At 40.6% G+C, this 15,106-nt stretch overlaps 1 protein-coding gene across 3 annotated transcripts; it reads right to left on the reverse strand.

Moving 5' to 3' along the window:
• Positions 1-8,098: 8,098 nt before the first annotated feature.
• On the reverse strand, positions 8,099-13,926 carry r3hcc1l (R3H domain and coiled-coil containing 1-like). 3 transcript variants are annotated; one of them, XM_083522172.1, is made up of 7 exons: positions 13,796-13,926; positions 11,837-12,337; positions 11,184-11,368; positions 10,980-11,050; positions 9,864-9,959; positions 8,661-8,801; positions 8,099-8,499 (listed from the first exon to the last, which is right to left on the reverse strand). In XM_083522172.1, the coding sequence occupies exons 2-7, from the start codon at positions 12,326-12,328 to the stop codon at positions 8,447-8,449; spliced, it is 1,038 nt and encodes a 345-aa protein (XP_083378298.1). In that variant the 5' UTR covers positions 12,329-12,337; positions 13,796-13,926; the 3' UTR covers positions 8,099-8,446. The 3 variants fall into 3 exon arrangements, with proteins under 3 accessions (XP_083378298.1, XP_083378296.1, XP_083378297.1); XM_083522170.1 differs by having other exon boundaries at positions 11,184-11,390; positions 11,802-12,337; XM_083522171.1 differs by lacking the exon at positions 13,796-13,926 and adding an exon at positions 13,653-13,782 and having other exon boundaries at positions 11,184-11,390; positions 11,802-12,337.
• Between the last annotated feature and the right edge of the window lie 1,180 nt (positions 13,927-15,106).

The raw sequence follows: 15,106 nt of genomic DNA on the forward strand, positions 1-15,106 counted from the left end.
ACCCACACAGTGACGTCAGAGAGAGCGAGTGGCCCGCCTGCGCGCGCTCCTAGGCACGTATATCCGCGAGCACGCGTCTGTGTGTGTGTGTGTGTGTGTGTGTGTGTTTGATACTCAAAATGAAAAACACACTAAACACTTTATACTAAACGCATCAGTGTTGATACCCAGGAAGATCTCGACTTGCCATTGGCTTAAAAAAATAAATAAATACTGGACCGTTCTAAAACTCACAATGGCTTTCAGCACCTTCAGGATTCTAGAACCGTACGGGTTTTTTTTTTGTTTGTTTTTTTTGTTGGGAAAAGTGAACACGAGAAAATGAGAACCCAGATCTGGAATCAGACAATTCTAGAGATCGTACAGCTTTCTAGAACCCACAACACACTGCCAAAAAACTGACTCGAAGGTCTCAGAGTTGTGCAAATTCTAGAACCCAAGTCATGATTTTGACAATGGCTTTAAAGTTCCTTGAATGTGAACATTTCAAATCCCTTGACTAAAATGTTGCTGCTAAAAAGTTCCAGAATTGGCCAATTTAAGAACTCACACTGCTAAGTGTGGTTTTAATGTTCCTGTAACTCAAAACACTTGACTAGCGATGGCTTGTAAATGTATGATTCTAGATTGCACATCACACGGAAATGAGTGGCGACAGTTTCAAAATCGTGAAAATTCTGGCACCCAAATCATGTTATTAACAGTGACAAACAATGAAAGATTCTAGAACCTAAATCAAATGACAAAAAAAAAAAGGCTTTTGATGTTCCAAAATTGGACAATCCTAGAACTCACACTGTTAAAACAATGATGGCTTTTTAAGCCCCTGTAACTTTACAGTTCTAGAATCTACAACACACAGTCACTTGAAGGTTCCAGAAAGGTGAACATTCTAAAACTCAAATCATGTTATTAACAATGACTTAAAAGTTCCTATATTGTGAAAATTCTAGAATGACTAGAAATCAAATCACTTGACTTGCAATGACTTTGGAGTTTTAAAACGTGATAAGTTCTTCTAACGTTATGATTCGCACCCCACAAAACACGACAAACAGTGACTGGAAAGTTTCAGAACCCAAATCGCTTAAAAGTTTCAGAGTTTAGCTGTTTCAGGACCCGTAAACATGTGACTAATGATGACTTTTAAATCTTTTTTTCAGTTTCAGAATTCAGAAAATCTAGGAACCCATAGGGCACTGTAACTTGTGTTTAGGGGATCTAGAATGTTATGATTCTGAAACCTAAAACAGTGACAGTTCACTTTTAGGAGGTCAGTCTTTAAACGTGAAAACCTGAGTAATAAAATACCTAATAATATATAATTATTGTAGTAATAATAATAATAATATAAAAGTTGTATGAATGCAAAGCCCTTGAACTTTGAATATATGATTTGGGTTTATATTGTATTTGGGTTTATATTATAATTGGGTTTATATTGTATTTGGGTTTATATTGTAATTGGGTTTATATTATATTTGGGTTCATATTATATTTGGGTTTATATTATATTTAGGTTTATATTGTATTTGGGTTTATATTGTATTTGGGTTTATATTATATTTAGGTTTATATTGTATTTGGGTTTATATTGTATTTGGGTTTATATTATATTTAGGTTTATATTGTATTTGGGTTTATATTATATTTGGGTTTATATTATATTTAGGTTTATATTGTATTTGGGTTTATATTATATTTAGGTTTATATTGTATTTGGGTTTATATTATATTTGGGTTCATATTATATTTGGGTTTATATTGTATTTGGGTTTATATTATATTTAGGTTTATATTGTATTTGGGTTTATATTATATTTGGGTTCATATTATATTTGGGTTTATATTGTATTTGGGTTTATATTATATTTAGGTTTATATTGTATTTGGGTTTATATTATATTTGGGTTTATATTATATTTAGGTTTATTTCGTATTTGGGTTTATATTGTATTTGGGTTTATATTGTATTTGGGTTTATATTATATTTAGGTTTATATTGTATTTGGGTTTATATTATATTTAGGTTTATATTGTATTTGGGTTTATATTATATTTGGGTTTATATTATATTTAGGTTTATTTCGTATTTGGGTTTATATTGTATTTGGGTTTATATTGTATTTGGGTTTATATTATATTTAGGTTTATATTGTATTTGGGTTTATATTATATTTAGGTTTATATTGTATTTGGGTTTATATTATATTTGGGTTTATATTATATTTAGGTTTATATTGTATTTGGGTTTATATTATATTTAGGTTTATATTGTATTTGGGTTTATATTGTATTTGGGTTTATATTATATTTAGGTTTATATTGTATTTGGGTTTATATTATATTTAGGTTTATATTGTATTTGGGTTTATATTATATTTGGGTTCATATTATATTTGGGTTTATATTGTATTTGGGTTTATATTATATTTAGGTTTATATTGTATTTGGGTTTATATTGTAATTGGGTTTATATTGTATTTGGGTTTATATTGTATTTGGGTTTATATTATATTTAGGTTTATATTGTATTTGGGTTTATATTGTATTTGGGTTCATATTATATTTGGGTTTATATTGTATTTGGGTTCATATTATATTTGGGTTTATATTATATTTGGGTTATATTGTATTTGGGTTTATATTGTTCTTGGGTTTATATTATAATTGGGTTTATTTCGTATTTGGGTTTATATTGTATTTGAGTTCATATTGTATTTGAGTTTATATTGTATTTGGGTTTATTTTGTAATTGGGTTTATATTATATTTGGGTTTATTTTGTAATTGGGTTTATATTGTATTTGGGTTTATATTGTAATTGGGTTTATATTGTATTTGGGTTTATATTGTAATTGGGTTTATTTTGTAATTGGGTTTATATTGTAATTGGGTTTATATTGTATATATTTAAATCAGATTTTTTTTGTGCCTTGTTACAATAACCAGTTGCCATCTGTGAGCGCCGTATGACTCGAGCTTTTGAATTCTTTCTCTCTTCTTTGCCTCTCTGGTGCCTCTGCATGACATCATGCGCTCCAGATGGTGGGATGAACAAAGAAAAATGAAGAGACGCTGCTGACGAGTGAGCGACACGCGACTCATCTGGAGGTATGAGGAAGAGGAGGATGGATTTACTGCCCCTAGTGAATGTTCACCTTCAGCTCGGATTCACCTTCATATTCACTGGTACTGAGCACCCACCTGTTCAGTGGATTTATTGATACCTCCAGATTTAATGCTTAGCTTCATTCTGGACCAAAGACATACTGTGCATTAACTTCTTACCAAAGCTCCCATAAGGAGTTTTGGGTTCCTTCTTACAGCTCTACTTGTTTGGATAGTGGATATAGGAGTTTCATAGCTATAATCTGACTTTTCTGATCATTTTTTTTAATCTTCACCATGTTAATGAATGATTTGACTTTCTCACATCATACTTGATTTGGCCGAAAGTTTGTGGGCAACCAACCATAAGGTTGCTATGCACTTTTTTGAACATCACCTCCCACATTTAGTGTCAATTTACTGTTATAATGAGCTCCACTCCTTTAGGAAGATGTTCCTCTACATTTTATGCAGATTCATTCAGTCACAAAGGTGTTAGTAAACTCAGATTCTGATGTAGGTGAGGAAATGAGGAGGGTGCAGTCAGCTTGAAAAATTCCTTCTAATAATGTTGTAGCTCTATAGGAGGAGATCTTTCAACCCATTGAAAGCGGATTGAGCTGGAAATGGTTTGGGTTTTCTAGTTCAAGTGAAGGAGAAATTTCACGCCGCTGAACCCAAAGACGAGCTGATTATCGTGTCTAAGAGAATGTCTGCAGTTGACTGCTGCCTTTTGATTCTCTTTTGTCTGTCTCACCCTCACCCTCCTCCTGCTGTTCCTCCATACTTCTACCCCCCCCCCCCCATTCCCGTTTGCCAGAAGCCCTGAAACAGCTGTCACGTATGATCTGTGTCCCAAACTCTGCATCACCCGGTGGCCGAGAACAACTGAAGCCAGTAAATTATATGCACTTGGGTGTGAATGTGCACACGTCTGCATTGTTCTTGACCCTGACCTTAAGCCAGAGCCTTCACTAAACACCTGCTTGTGTATGTGTGTTTGTGTGTGTGTGTGTGTCTGAGCATCCTGGCTTCCAGAGAAATGAGTACTTCAAATGTGCAACATAATTACATCACTGGAAGCAGTTTGAAGAAAAAGAAAATAGAGCAATGATTTAGTTGGATATTATTGCAGGTTATGACCAGTAGAGGACGTTGTTGCAAAGTCCCCGAAGACGCTGACCAAGTTTCATGTTCATTGTCCGAGTAGATGCTCAGGTACTCTTTCGGTTCCTGTTTGGTGGCTTCACCCTGAGGGATCTTTATATCAGAGAGACATGAAGATGAGTGTGTATCAAGACAAAGTCTTAAACCACAATCATCCATCCATCCATCCATCTTCTCCCGCTTATCCGATGCCGGGTCGCGGGGGCAGCAGTCTAAGCAAAGATGCCCAGACTTCCCTCTCCCTAGACACTTCTTCCAGCTCTTCCGGAGGGACACCAAGGCGTTCCCAGGCCAGCCGGGAGACATAGTCTCTCCAGCGTGTCCTAGGTCTTCCCCGGGGTCTCCTCCCAGTGGGACGCGACCGGAACACCTTCCCAGGAAGGCGTCCAGGAGGCATCCGGAACAGATGCCCGAGCCACCTCAGCTGACCCCTCTCGATGTGGAGGAGCAGCGGATCTACTCCGAGCTCCTCCCGAGTGACTAAGCTTCTCACCCTATCTCTAAGGGATCGCCCAGCCACCCTGCGGAGGAAGCACATTTCGGCCGCCTGTATCCGGGATCTTGTCCTTTCGGTCATGACCCAGAGCTCATGACCATAGGTGAGAGTAGGAACGTAGATTGACCGGTAAATCGAAAGTTTCGCCTTGCGGCTCAGCTCCTTCTTCACCACGACAGACCGGTACATCGACCGCATTACTGCAGAAGCTGCACCGATCCGTCTGTCAATCTCCCGTTCCACCCTTCCCTCACTCGTGAACAAAACCCCAAGATACTTAAACTCCTCCACTTGCGGCAGGAACTCCCCACCAACCTGAAGTGGGCAAGCCACCCTTTTCCGACTGAGGACCATGGCCTCGGATTTGGAGGTGCTGATTCTCATCCCAGCCGCTTCACACTCGGCTGCAAACCGTCCCAGTGCATGCTGAAGGTCCTGGTCTGATGAAGCCAACACGACAACATCATCTGCAAAGAGCAAAGATGAAATCGTGTCGTCACCAAACCGGACACCCTCCGACCCCTGGCTGCGCCTAGAAATTCTGTCCATAAAAATTATGAACAGAACCGGTGACAAAGGGCAGCCCTGCCGGAGTCCAACATGCACCGGGAACAAGTCTGACTTACTGCCGGCAATGCGAACCAAGCTCCTGCTTCGGTCATACAGGGACCGGACAGCCCTTAGTAAAGGGCCCCGACCCCATACTCCCGGAGCACCCTCCACAGGCCGCCGCGAGGGACACAGTCGAATGCCTTTTCCAAATCCACAAAGCACATGTGGACTGGTTGGGCAAACTCCCATGAACCCTCCAGCACCCTGTAGAGGGTATAGAGCTGGTCCAGTGTTCCACGGCCTGGACGAAAACCACATTGTTCCTCCTGAATCCGAGGTTCTACTATCGGCCGTATTCTCCTCTCCAGTACCCTGGCATAGACTTTCCCAGGTAGGCTGAGAAGTGTGATCTCCCTATAGTTGGAACACACCCTCCGGTCCCCCTTCTTAAAAAGAGGGACCACCACCCCGGTCTGCCATTCCAGAGGCACTGTCCCCGACCGCCACGCGATGCTGCAGAGGCGTGTCAGCCAAGACAGCCCCACAACATCCAGAGACTTGAGGTACTCAGGGCGGATCTCATCCACCCCCGGTGCCCTGCCACCGAGGAGTTTCTTTACTACCTCGGTGACTTCAGCTTGGGTGATGGACGAGTCCGCCTCTGAGCCCTCAGCCTCTGCTTCCTCAATGGAAGATGTGACGGCGGGATTGAGGAGATCCTCGAAGTATTCCTTCCACCGTCCAACGACATCCCCAGTTGAGGTCAACAGCTCCCCACCTCTACTGTAAACAGCATTGGTGGGGCACTGCTTTCCCCTCCTGAGGCGCCGGACGGTTTGCCAGAATCTCTTCGAGGCCAGCCGATAGTCCTTCTCCATGGCCTCACCGAGCTCCTCCCAGGCCCGAGTTTTTGCCTCGATAACCACCCGGGCTGCAGTTCGCTTGGCCTGCCGGTACCCGTCAGCTGCCTCAGGAGTCCCACAAGCCAACCAGGCCAGGTAGGACTCCTTCTTCAGCTTGACGGCATCCCTTACTTCCGGTTTTAAACCACAATCATCACACACTTATACTCTTGATCACACTGTGGTACTGGTGTTCAGGCTTTAGAACCTGAACTGGTTAATGTTTCTGTTTTTCCTCATGTTTAATAGATAAATCTTTAAAAGGTCTGTGTGTGTTTTGGTTCGGTGGTTTAGGATTTAAATCTTGATTGAAATTGCTGAGGTGGTTTAGGCTTTTAAATGGTGCATGGGTTCGAGTTGTGGTTCCTGAAGGTGGAGGTTGTTGGGGCAATGTTTGGGAGGTAAAACCAGGCATCTGCCCCCTCCACTCGTGTCTGAGATGATCAGCAGGGGTTATGGATCAGGATTGAGTTTTTTTTCCACCCTCACTTCTTCTCACACACTGCTTTCTTTACTATTCCTCTCACAAGGACCAGGCAGATTCAAACCAGCAACCTCTGGACTCCGAGGCAAGTCATTCACCACATAACCAACAAGTTCCACGCTATAGCTTTTTTTAGGGGGTGTATCTTCTGTTTCATTCCAACAGAGCGAAATTATTGCTAAAAAAAACAAACCAAACACAACAAGCCTTCAAACATCAGTCGAACCAGGACTCGAACCTTAATACACACCTTCACAAAGAAAGTCCAGCTGACCATGAACAAATTCTTTATCCTTTAATTCCTCTATCAGCAAAGAGAAAACATAGAAGCTGGATTCAACACCTCTACCAGGAAAAAAAAGGATTTATATAGAAAGAGACATCGGACCCAGGACTGAACCCTGATCAGCACAACGACTGAGATGCTGCTCTTAACCCACTGAGCTCTCTAAGCTGATAAAGATCTCTGCTTCTTTAAAAATTTTCTCTTTCACTTCACTCCTCCACTGTCTGCATTCTCGAACCGAAAGAGTTTTTAGTAAACAGTGAAAACGTAGCAGCGATATCGGGGGCCTAGCTCATGCACTTTCACTAAAGATCTACAACTGTTACCAGGACACGTAGCGCAATGAAGGGATTCAGGAGTGATTTGTAGGTTCACTCATAATAGGTGTGTGATACTATAATAATAACCTGCTATTTAACTTTTTTAGATTTATTTCAGAAAGAAAGCTAGCGAGCAAGAAAGCAAAAAAAGAAAGGAAAAAAGCAAGAAAGCAAGAAAGAAGTGGAAACCAGCCTCACCTCACCTCCATCACTACCTGACTTTACTAACACCCTTGTGGATGATGAATTACATCTCTACAAAATCTAGTGGAACATCTTCCCAGAAGACTGGAGCTTATTATAAAAGCAATGGGACTTAATGTGAAATAGGACGTTCTAAAAGAAGCACATGATCTTATGGAACACTGACTGCAACAATGGCGGGGTCAGTCAGCGTTCCAATTAGTTACATTCAATAGGGTTGGAGCTCTAGAGAAGAAGATCTTCCTGATCATCCAACCCATGGAAAGCAGATCTTTTTGGAGCTGGAACAGGTTTTGGGTCTCTCAGTTCAAGTTGAGGGAAAATGTGATGCTGCAGCATCCAGAGAGTCTGATGAAGAACCACATCAGGGTGGAAAAGTCATGTGTCCAAATACTTTTGCTTTATATATAAATTAAACAAATGAATGCGACAGGTGATTTTTTAATGTTTTATTCAAATCAGTTATACAGAGAGTCTGTACAGTCGCTTAAAATACACTTAAAACAAAAACACACACACACACAAAAAAAAAGCAGCTGTGTGTTTACAGTTTAAAGCTGGATGTTATAAAAACACCATATTTACAGACCTGAAGAAACACACACACACACACACACACACACACACACACACACACACACACACACACACACACAGAGAACATTATCACCTATGTATACATGTGCTTGTGTGTGTGTGTGTGTGTTTGTGTGTGTGCGAGTGTGTGAGTGTGAGTGTGAGTGTGTGTTACAGCATTTTCCACACATCGCTATGGAGACAACGAGTCACCAGTGATGACGACAACGAGACAGCTCGGAAAAGAATTAGTCGGAAAAAAAAGTCCAGTGAGCCTCAGACCTGCATCCAGAGTGTGTGTGTGTGTGTGTGTGTGTGTGTGTGAGAGAGAGAGCAGGCCTTAAGAGCTTCACTTCCCTTCCCAAGCGTCGTCTCGCTGCTTGGCTGCCAGTCGTTTTTGCTCTTAAAAAAAAAAAAAAAAAAAAAAAGGAAAATCACAAATTGTTTAAAACAAATAAAAATAAATAAAAATCACACCAGAAAAATGAAAGTGTCTCTGTGTGTGTGTGTGTGTGTGTGTGTGTGTGTGTGTGTGTGTGTGTGTGTGTGTGTGTGTGTGTTACCTTTGGCCTGCCGTAGCTGGTTCCTCTCGGCCTCACGCTGCTCCCGGCTCTGTGTGCTCTTTACCCCGAGAGCGCAGGTGACCAAACGCCGTGCCAAAGCTGCACTCGTCTGCGGACGCTCTTTAGCCGGGAGGAGGTAATCTACACGGGATAGATATATATAAAAATATAAATAAAAAACCCACATAATAATGTGCGTAAGTATTCACCCCCTTGCCTCCTCCTCCTCCATACTGCAAAATGAATCCTTGATCCATAAAGTTCCTGAGCAACTCAAGAACTTAAAGGATGGATTTTTTTTCTTATGAAGTCTCGAGTTTTTTTTTATTCACCACAGTCGCCACCGTCTCGCTCATCACAGACAAACTTACAGTTATAAATTCATCGGCACACAGCTGATTGCTGGAAATATCAGCAAAAATCCATACGGATCGTTTTTTTCCGGGTTGCGTTATACAGTACGAGAGCGGCCTCTAGAGGCAAAACACTGATTCCACGTGCTGTTTATTAAAATGTATCTTTTTTTGTTGTTGATTGTGGATGTACTTGTTTTTATTTATTTGTAGTGTTAGTGTCTGTAGGTCTGTATATGTTTTACTCGCATCTTCACCTCACTGTCGGTCCATTTAAAACACACTCAGTGCTTTTCCGCGACGTTTTAAAGAGCCGGGAATTAAATACGGCAGGCGGAAACGATCCGGGTCGAAGCGCCTTATGTTTTGCTCATGTGCAGTACAGGGACGTGAGTGTTTCAGTGGTGAAGCGCTTTCTTGCCACATGGCCTTTAGTTGGACGTTTTTATTCAAAACTCGCCTACTGTCCACTTTTCTTTTGTCCCTTCATTCCTAAAGTAGGACTCAACGAGATGCAAACGAGAAAAAAATATATATATATTTTTATGAGAAATTAGAAATTTCTCACATAGTAATTTGGCTTTATCAAAGGTCGGTAGCATTTGGAGTGCGCCATCTAGTGGATTGGACTGGAACACAGAGTATTGCAGAAAAATGAATACAAACATTATTCACAAATCAATAAAGGTTGCGAGTGCGTAAGTATCCTTATAAGCTTAGAGTTCATGGAGGAACTTGGAGATTGGTAGAGGAACATCTAACACCTAAATGAAAAGAACTGCAGAATTTGGAAAAGGAGGAGAAAAAAGAGAGGGGGGTGAATATTTATGCACAGGGCTGTAAAAGTTACCTGAGGAGTCACGGGCTTTGGCCTTAGTAGCTGAAGAGGATTTGGACAGAGGACGAACCTTCACCATGGGGTGTTTGGTCCTCAGAGCGTCTCGTGCTATACACACACACACACACACACACACACACACACACACACACACACACAATTGAAAAGTTCCTCCATCACGTGAAAAAAACCACACGTTTATACGTGCACCTGAAACAGCGGAGAAAAATATCACGCCTGCAGGATGGAGAAAAACTACCAGAAACAAAACACAATCACAGACGTGTTTGCGAGTCACGCCGTATGATTCTGATCTCTCTGGTTTCGGGTGGAAGAAAGAGACGACTTGCGTTCAACAGTTTTCTTTCATTTTTCATTCTCTCTCTCTCTCTCTCTCTCTCTCTCTCTCACTCTCTCTCACTCTCTCTCACATCCTGCATAAATCTTTATTTGGACAAAATATTTAGTGTTGCAGGTTCTGAGGGAGCGTGCGATCGGCATGCCGACTGCAGAAAAGTCCAGCAGAGCCGTTGCTCCTGAATTGAATGTTGATGTCTCTACCATAAGCGTCTCCAAAAGCGTTTGAGAGAATTTGTCAGTACATCCAACCATCATCACAACCGCAGACCACGTGTGACCACAGCAGCCCAGGACCTCCACATCCAAGACTGTCTGAGACCAGACACCCGGACAGCTGCTGCAACAATCGCTTTCCATCACCAAAGAATTTCTGCTCGAACTGTCAGAAAGCGTCTCAGGGAAGCTCATCTGCAGCTCGTCCTCATCGGGGTCTCGACCCGACTGCAGTTCTACTTCAGCCATTAAAGAGGAGCAGACCAACATTCCACAGGCCACAATCAACAACCTGATCACCTCTATGTAAAGATGTGCTGCACTGCGTGAGGTAAATGGTGTCACACCAGATACGGACTGGTTTTCAGACCCCAGTACAGTAAAACTGCACATTTATATTGTGTCAGCCTGAGGCACACATGTGTCCTGCGTGTGTGTGTGTGTGTGTGTGTGTGTGTGTGTTGTTTGGATTATATAAAGCAAACTATTTGTTTGGTGATGAATTGAAAAGGCGAAACAGAAGAGACTTGTTGGACCTCTGGATTTAGAACTGACCTGCGATGGAACTGGAGAAGAGGCCGAGGGCGTGGCTGTCATCAATCCACTTTATATCAAAACCTTTCTGCCTGTAAGACACACACACACACACACACACACACACACACACACACACACACACACGTACGTTAGTACGCTCTCGTTTCTGAGACGTGTTACAGCACGCACAGGATCGAGAAACGAGAAACTGATACGACGTACTGATAGGAGCAGAACGCTCGTATTAAATCCTCCGTTTTGAACTCGGCAGGGAAGTCGTAGATCTCCACGATGTGAGACAGCTCGTCCTCACGAAGCTCCACCTCCTCGTCCTCCGGCGTCCAATTATAGTAATCGAACCTTGGCTCCTGAATAGACGATTTTTGATGGCCGGACTTCTGAGCGATCTGCAGGAGACAGCGTGATAAACTACAACATTCTACTCAGGTACAAGTTCCATGTGACTCCGATGAAATTCTACTTAAGCGCAAGTCAAGTCACGAGTCTCAAACATCTACAAGTCAAAGCTTAAAGTCGCTCGTTTAAAATGTCCTCGGAGACAAATTCACGGGTTAAACAGTTTGAAGACACGCCGTTTTTTTTATTAACATTTGGCGGCATTTGGCTTTCAGCTGCATCACTGACGTCTGTCTCCGTCTTTCTTTGTCAGTTTACCGCCTTTTTTCATTTTCATATATGATTTAAAAATGTAAAGTTTTATCTGTACAATTACAGATAAAAAAAAAAACGCTCTAAACAGCACACAAGTAAAACTACTAAATCACTGTAATGTGAGGAAATGTCATTTGTGCCTCTGCACGTCTGTAGAACTGACTGTACACACACACACCAGGCTGTAGGTTAAAGAGCTGTACCTCTTCCAGCAGGTGTGGATTGAGACACTCGCCATCATCGGCAAATAGAGAATCCCAGTTTTCACCTTCTTCCTCTTTCTCAGGTTCTCGTTTAGCAGCCTTTGACTCACTGGTGGTGTGTGTCACGTCCTCAGAAGACACCCTCTGACCTGCGTCTTCCTCTGGCCCTTGGGTTTCATCGTTCTCTTTTTCTCCATGTTTCAGATTTGGGGTGTCCTCCCCGTTCTCCAACCTGTCGTCCCCTGTGTCCTTTCGATCTGCTCCGCTTTTGTCCTTCTTGTTCTTGGAGTTGTATCTCCGGGCTTTATCGGTGTACCGGGGTCTGCCTTTGGGTTTCTTATCACCCCCTGCTTGGGGTTTTTCTTTACACTGGGGTTGATTTTCGCCCTGCCGTCCTTTGGGTACATAAATCGGCAAGTCAGGCTTCTTAATCCGCGATTCAGCCGAGGCTTTGGGTTCACCCTCTGCCTGCCTGCTCTCCTCCATCACCATACACAAATCCTGAGACACAAAAGCTGAACTCATTACTGTTCTATACGTTTTCATGACTTATAAATCAAATCAAGTGCAAAATGTATCCGATATATAACAGCATATCACCGAAATACAAACTCAAATACACTCAAACACACTCTATAATACACTCAAACACACTCTATAATACACTCAAACACACTCTATAATACACTCAAACACACTCTATAATACACTCAAACACACTCTATAATACACTCAAACACACTCTATAATACACTCAAACACACTCTATAATACACTCAAACACACTCTATAATACACTCAAACACACTCTATAATACACTCTATAATACACTTATACTCTATAATACACTCTATAATACACTCTATAATACACTCTATAATACACTTATACTCTATAATACACTCTATAATACACTCAAACACACTCTATAATACACTCAAACACACTCTATAATACACTCAAACACACTCTATAATACACTCAAACACACTCTATAATACACTCAAACACACTATAATACACTCTATAATACACTTATACTCTATAATACACTCAAACACACTCTATAATACACTCTATAATACACTTATACTCTATAATACACTCAAACACACTCTATAATACACTCTATAATACACTTATACTCTATAATACACTCAAACACACTCTATAATACACTCTATAATACACTTATACTCTATAATACACTCAAACACACTCTATAATACACTCAAACACACTCTATAATACACTCAAACACACTCTATAATACACTCTATAATACACTTATACTCTATAATACACTCAAACACACTCTATAATACACTCAAACACACTCTATAATACACTCTATAATACACTTATACTCTATAATACACTCAAACACACTCTATAATACACTCTATAATACACTTATACTCTATAATACACTCATACACACTCTATAATACACTCAAACACACTCTATAATACACTCAAACACACTATAATACACTCAAACACACTCTATAATACATTCAAACACACTCTATAATACACTTATACTTATATAATATACTCATACACACTCAAATACACCAAAAAACATTCTATAATACACTCATACACACACTCAAATACCCCATACACACACTCAAATTCCCCCATACACACTCAAATACACAAAAACATTCTATAATACACTCATAAACACTCAAATACACCCATACATATTTAAATACACTTATACACACTCAAATACACTCATTCATACACACACACACACACATACACACACACACACACACACACAAGATTATAGACACACGCGCTCACCAGCTAGCAATACTTCATAATTTTTCTCGCCAATAAATTTTAAATAAATCATTTACATTAAAAAATAACATGATTAATTACATTTCTAGATCGCTTTTATTTGATAAGTTACACAGAAGCTTGTTTTCCTGCACAAAACTTACTGAACACAAAAAGACGCCAAAATGTTGAAACCATAACCGGATATTTTCGGTCGCCGCCTGATGACGTCATCACTAAACGACGCCTCGGCTTGTTATTCTGGGATTTGTAGTTTTGTGTGTGACAGTGAGAAACTAGCCGAATAAATATAATACTTTTTATCATCTGTACATCATCATTATCTACATCATTTATACACACTGTATACAAACTGCTGAAATCAGAATACAGGAACAGAGTATAAGAAATAGCAGGAAGAAACGTATGTACAATTCTAAGATAGCCATATTTCTTTCTAGCAAAAGAAGCCAAAAAAAATGTTCAATCAGTTAATATTAACAGTCTTCTGCAGTGGTTCAGGACCACAGTTTGCATAGACGAATTTTTTTTTTTTTCAAAATACAATGGACTGCAGCTGAAGGCATCAGATGATGATGTCATGCAAATAATTTGCATTTTTATTAAATCATCATCTGAATATATCAGTGATAGATCGGTGATATAATTAGTTATTTTTTGAAGCAGTGGTGATCAGTGATTGGATGAAAAACGGGTGATCAGTGATTGGATGAAACAGTGGTGATCAGTGATTGGATGAAACAGTGCTGATCAGTGATTGGATGAAACAGTGGTGATCAGTCAATGGATGAAACAGTGCTGATTAGTGATTGGATGAAACAGTGCTGATCATTGATTGGATAAAACAGTGCTGATCATTGATTGGATGAAACCGTGGTGATCAGTGATTGGATGAAAAACTGGTGATCAGTGATTGGATGAAACAGTGCTGATCAGTGATTGGATGAAACAGTGCTGAGCAGTGATTGGATGAAACAGTGCTGATCAGTGATTGGATGAAACAGTGCTGATCATTGATTGGATGAAACAGTGGTGATCAGTGATTGGATGAAACAGTGGTGAGCAGTGATTGGATGAAACAGTGCTGATTTAGTGATTGGATGAAACCGTGGTGAGCAGTGATTGGATGAAACAGTGCTGATTTAGTGATTGGATGAAACAGTGGTGATCAGTGATTGGATGAAACCGTGGTGATCAGTGATTGGATAAAAACGTGGTGAGCAGTGATTGGATGAAACAGTGCTGATTTAGTGATTGGATGAAACCGTGGTGAGCAGTGATTGGATGAAACACTGCTGATTTAGTGATTGGATGAAACCGGGTGATCAGTGATTGGATGAAACAGTGCTGATTTAGTGATTGGATGAAACCGTGGTGAGCAGTGATTGGATGAAACACTGCTGATCAGTGATTGGATGAAACCGTGGTGAGCAGTGATTGGATGAAACACTGCT

This window comes from Silurus aristotelis (assembly GCF_946808225.1).
Source record: "Silurus aristotelis genome assembly, chromosome: 20".
NCBI lineage: Eukaryota > Metazoa > Chordata > Actinopteri > Siluriformes > Siluridae > Silurus > Silurus aristotelis.

What these genes read in the sequence shown, in the direction of transcription:
- r3hcc1l (XM_083522170.1), bottom strand. Translation starts at nt 12,328, where the DNA reads ATGGTGATGGAGGAGAGCAGGCAGGCAGAGGGTGAACCCAAAGCCTCG. An exon ending in CGAGCGTTCTGCTCCTATCA is followed by an intron (nt 11,051 to 11,183) that starts GTACGTCGTATC and finishes TGTGTCTTACAG; the next exon opens with GCAGAAAGGTTTTGATATAA. An exon ending in CTTCTCCAGTTCCATCGCAG is followed by an intron (nt 9,960 to 10,979) that starts GTCAGTTCTAAA and finishes GTGTGTGTATAG; the next exon opens with CACGAGACGCTCTGAGGACC.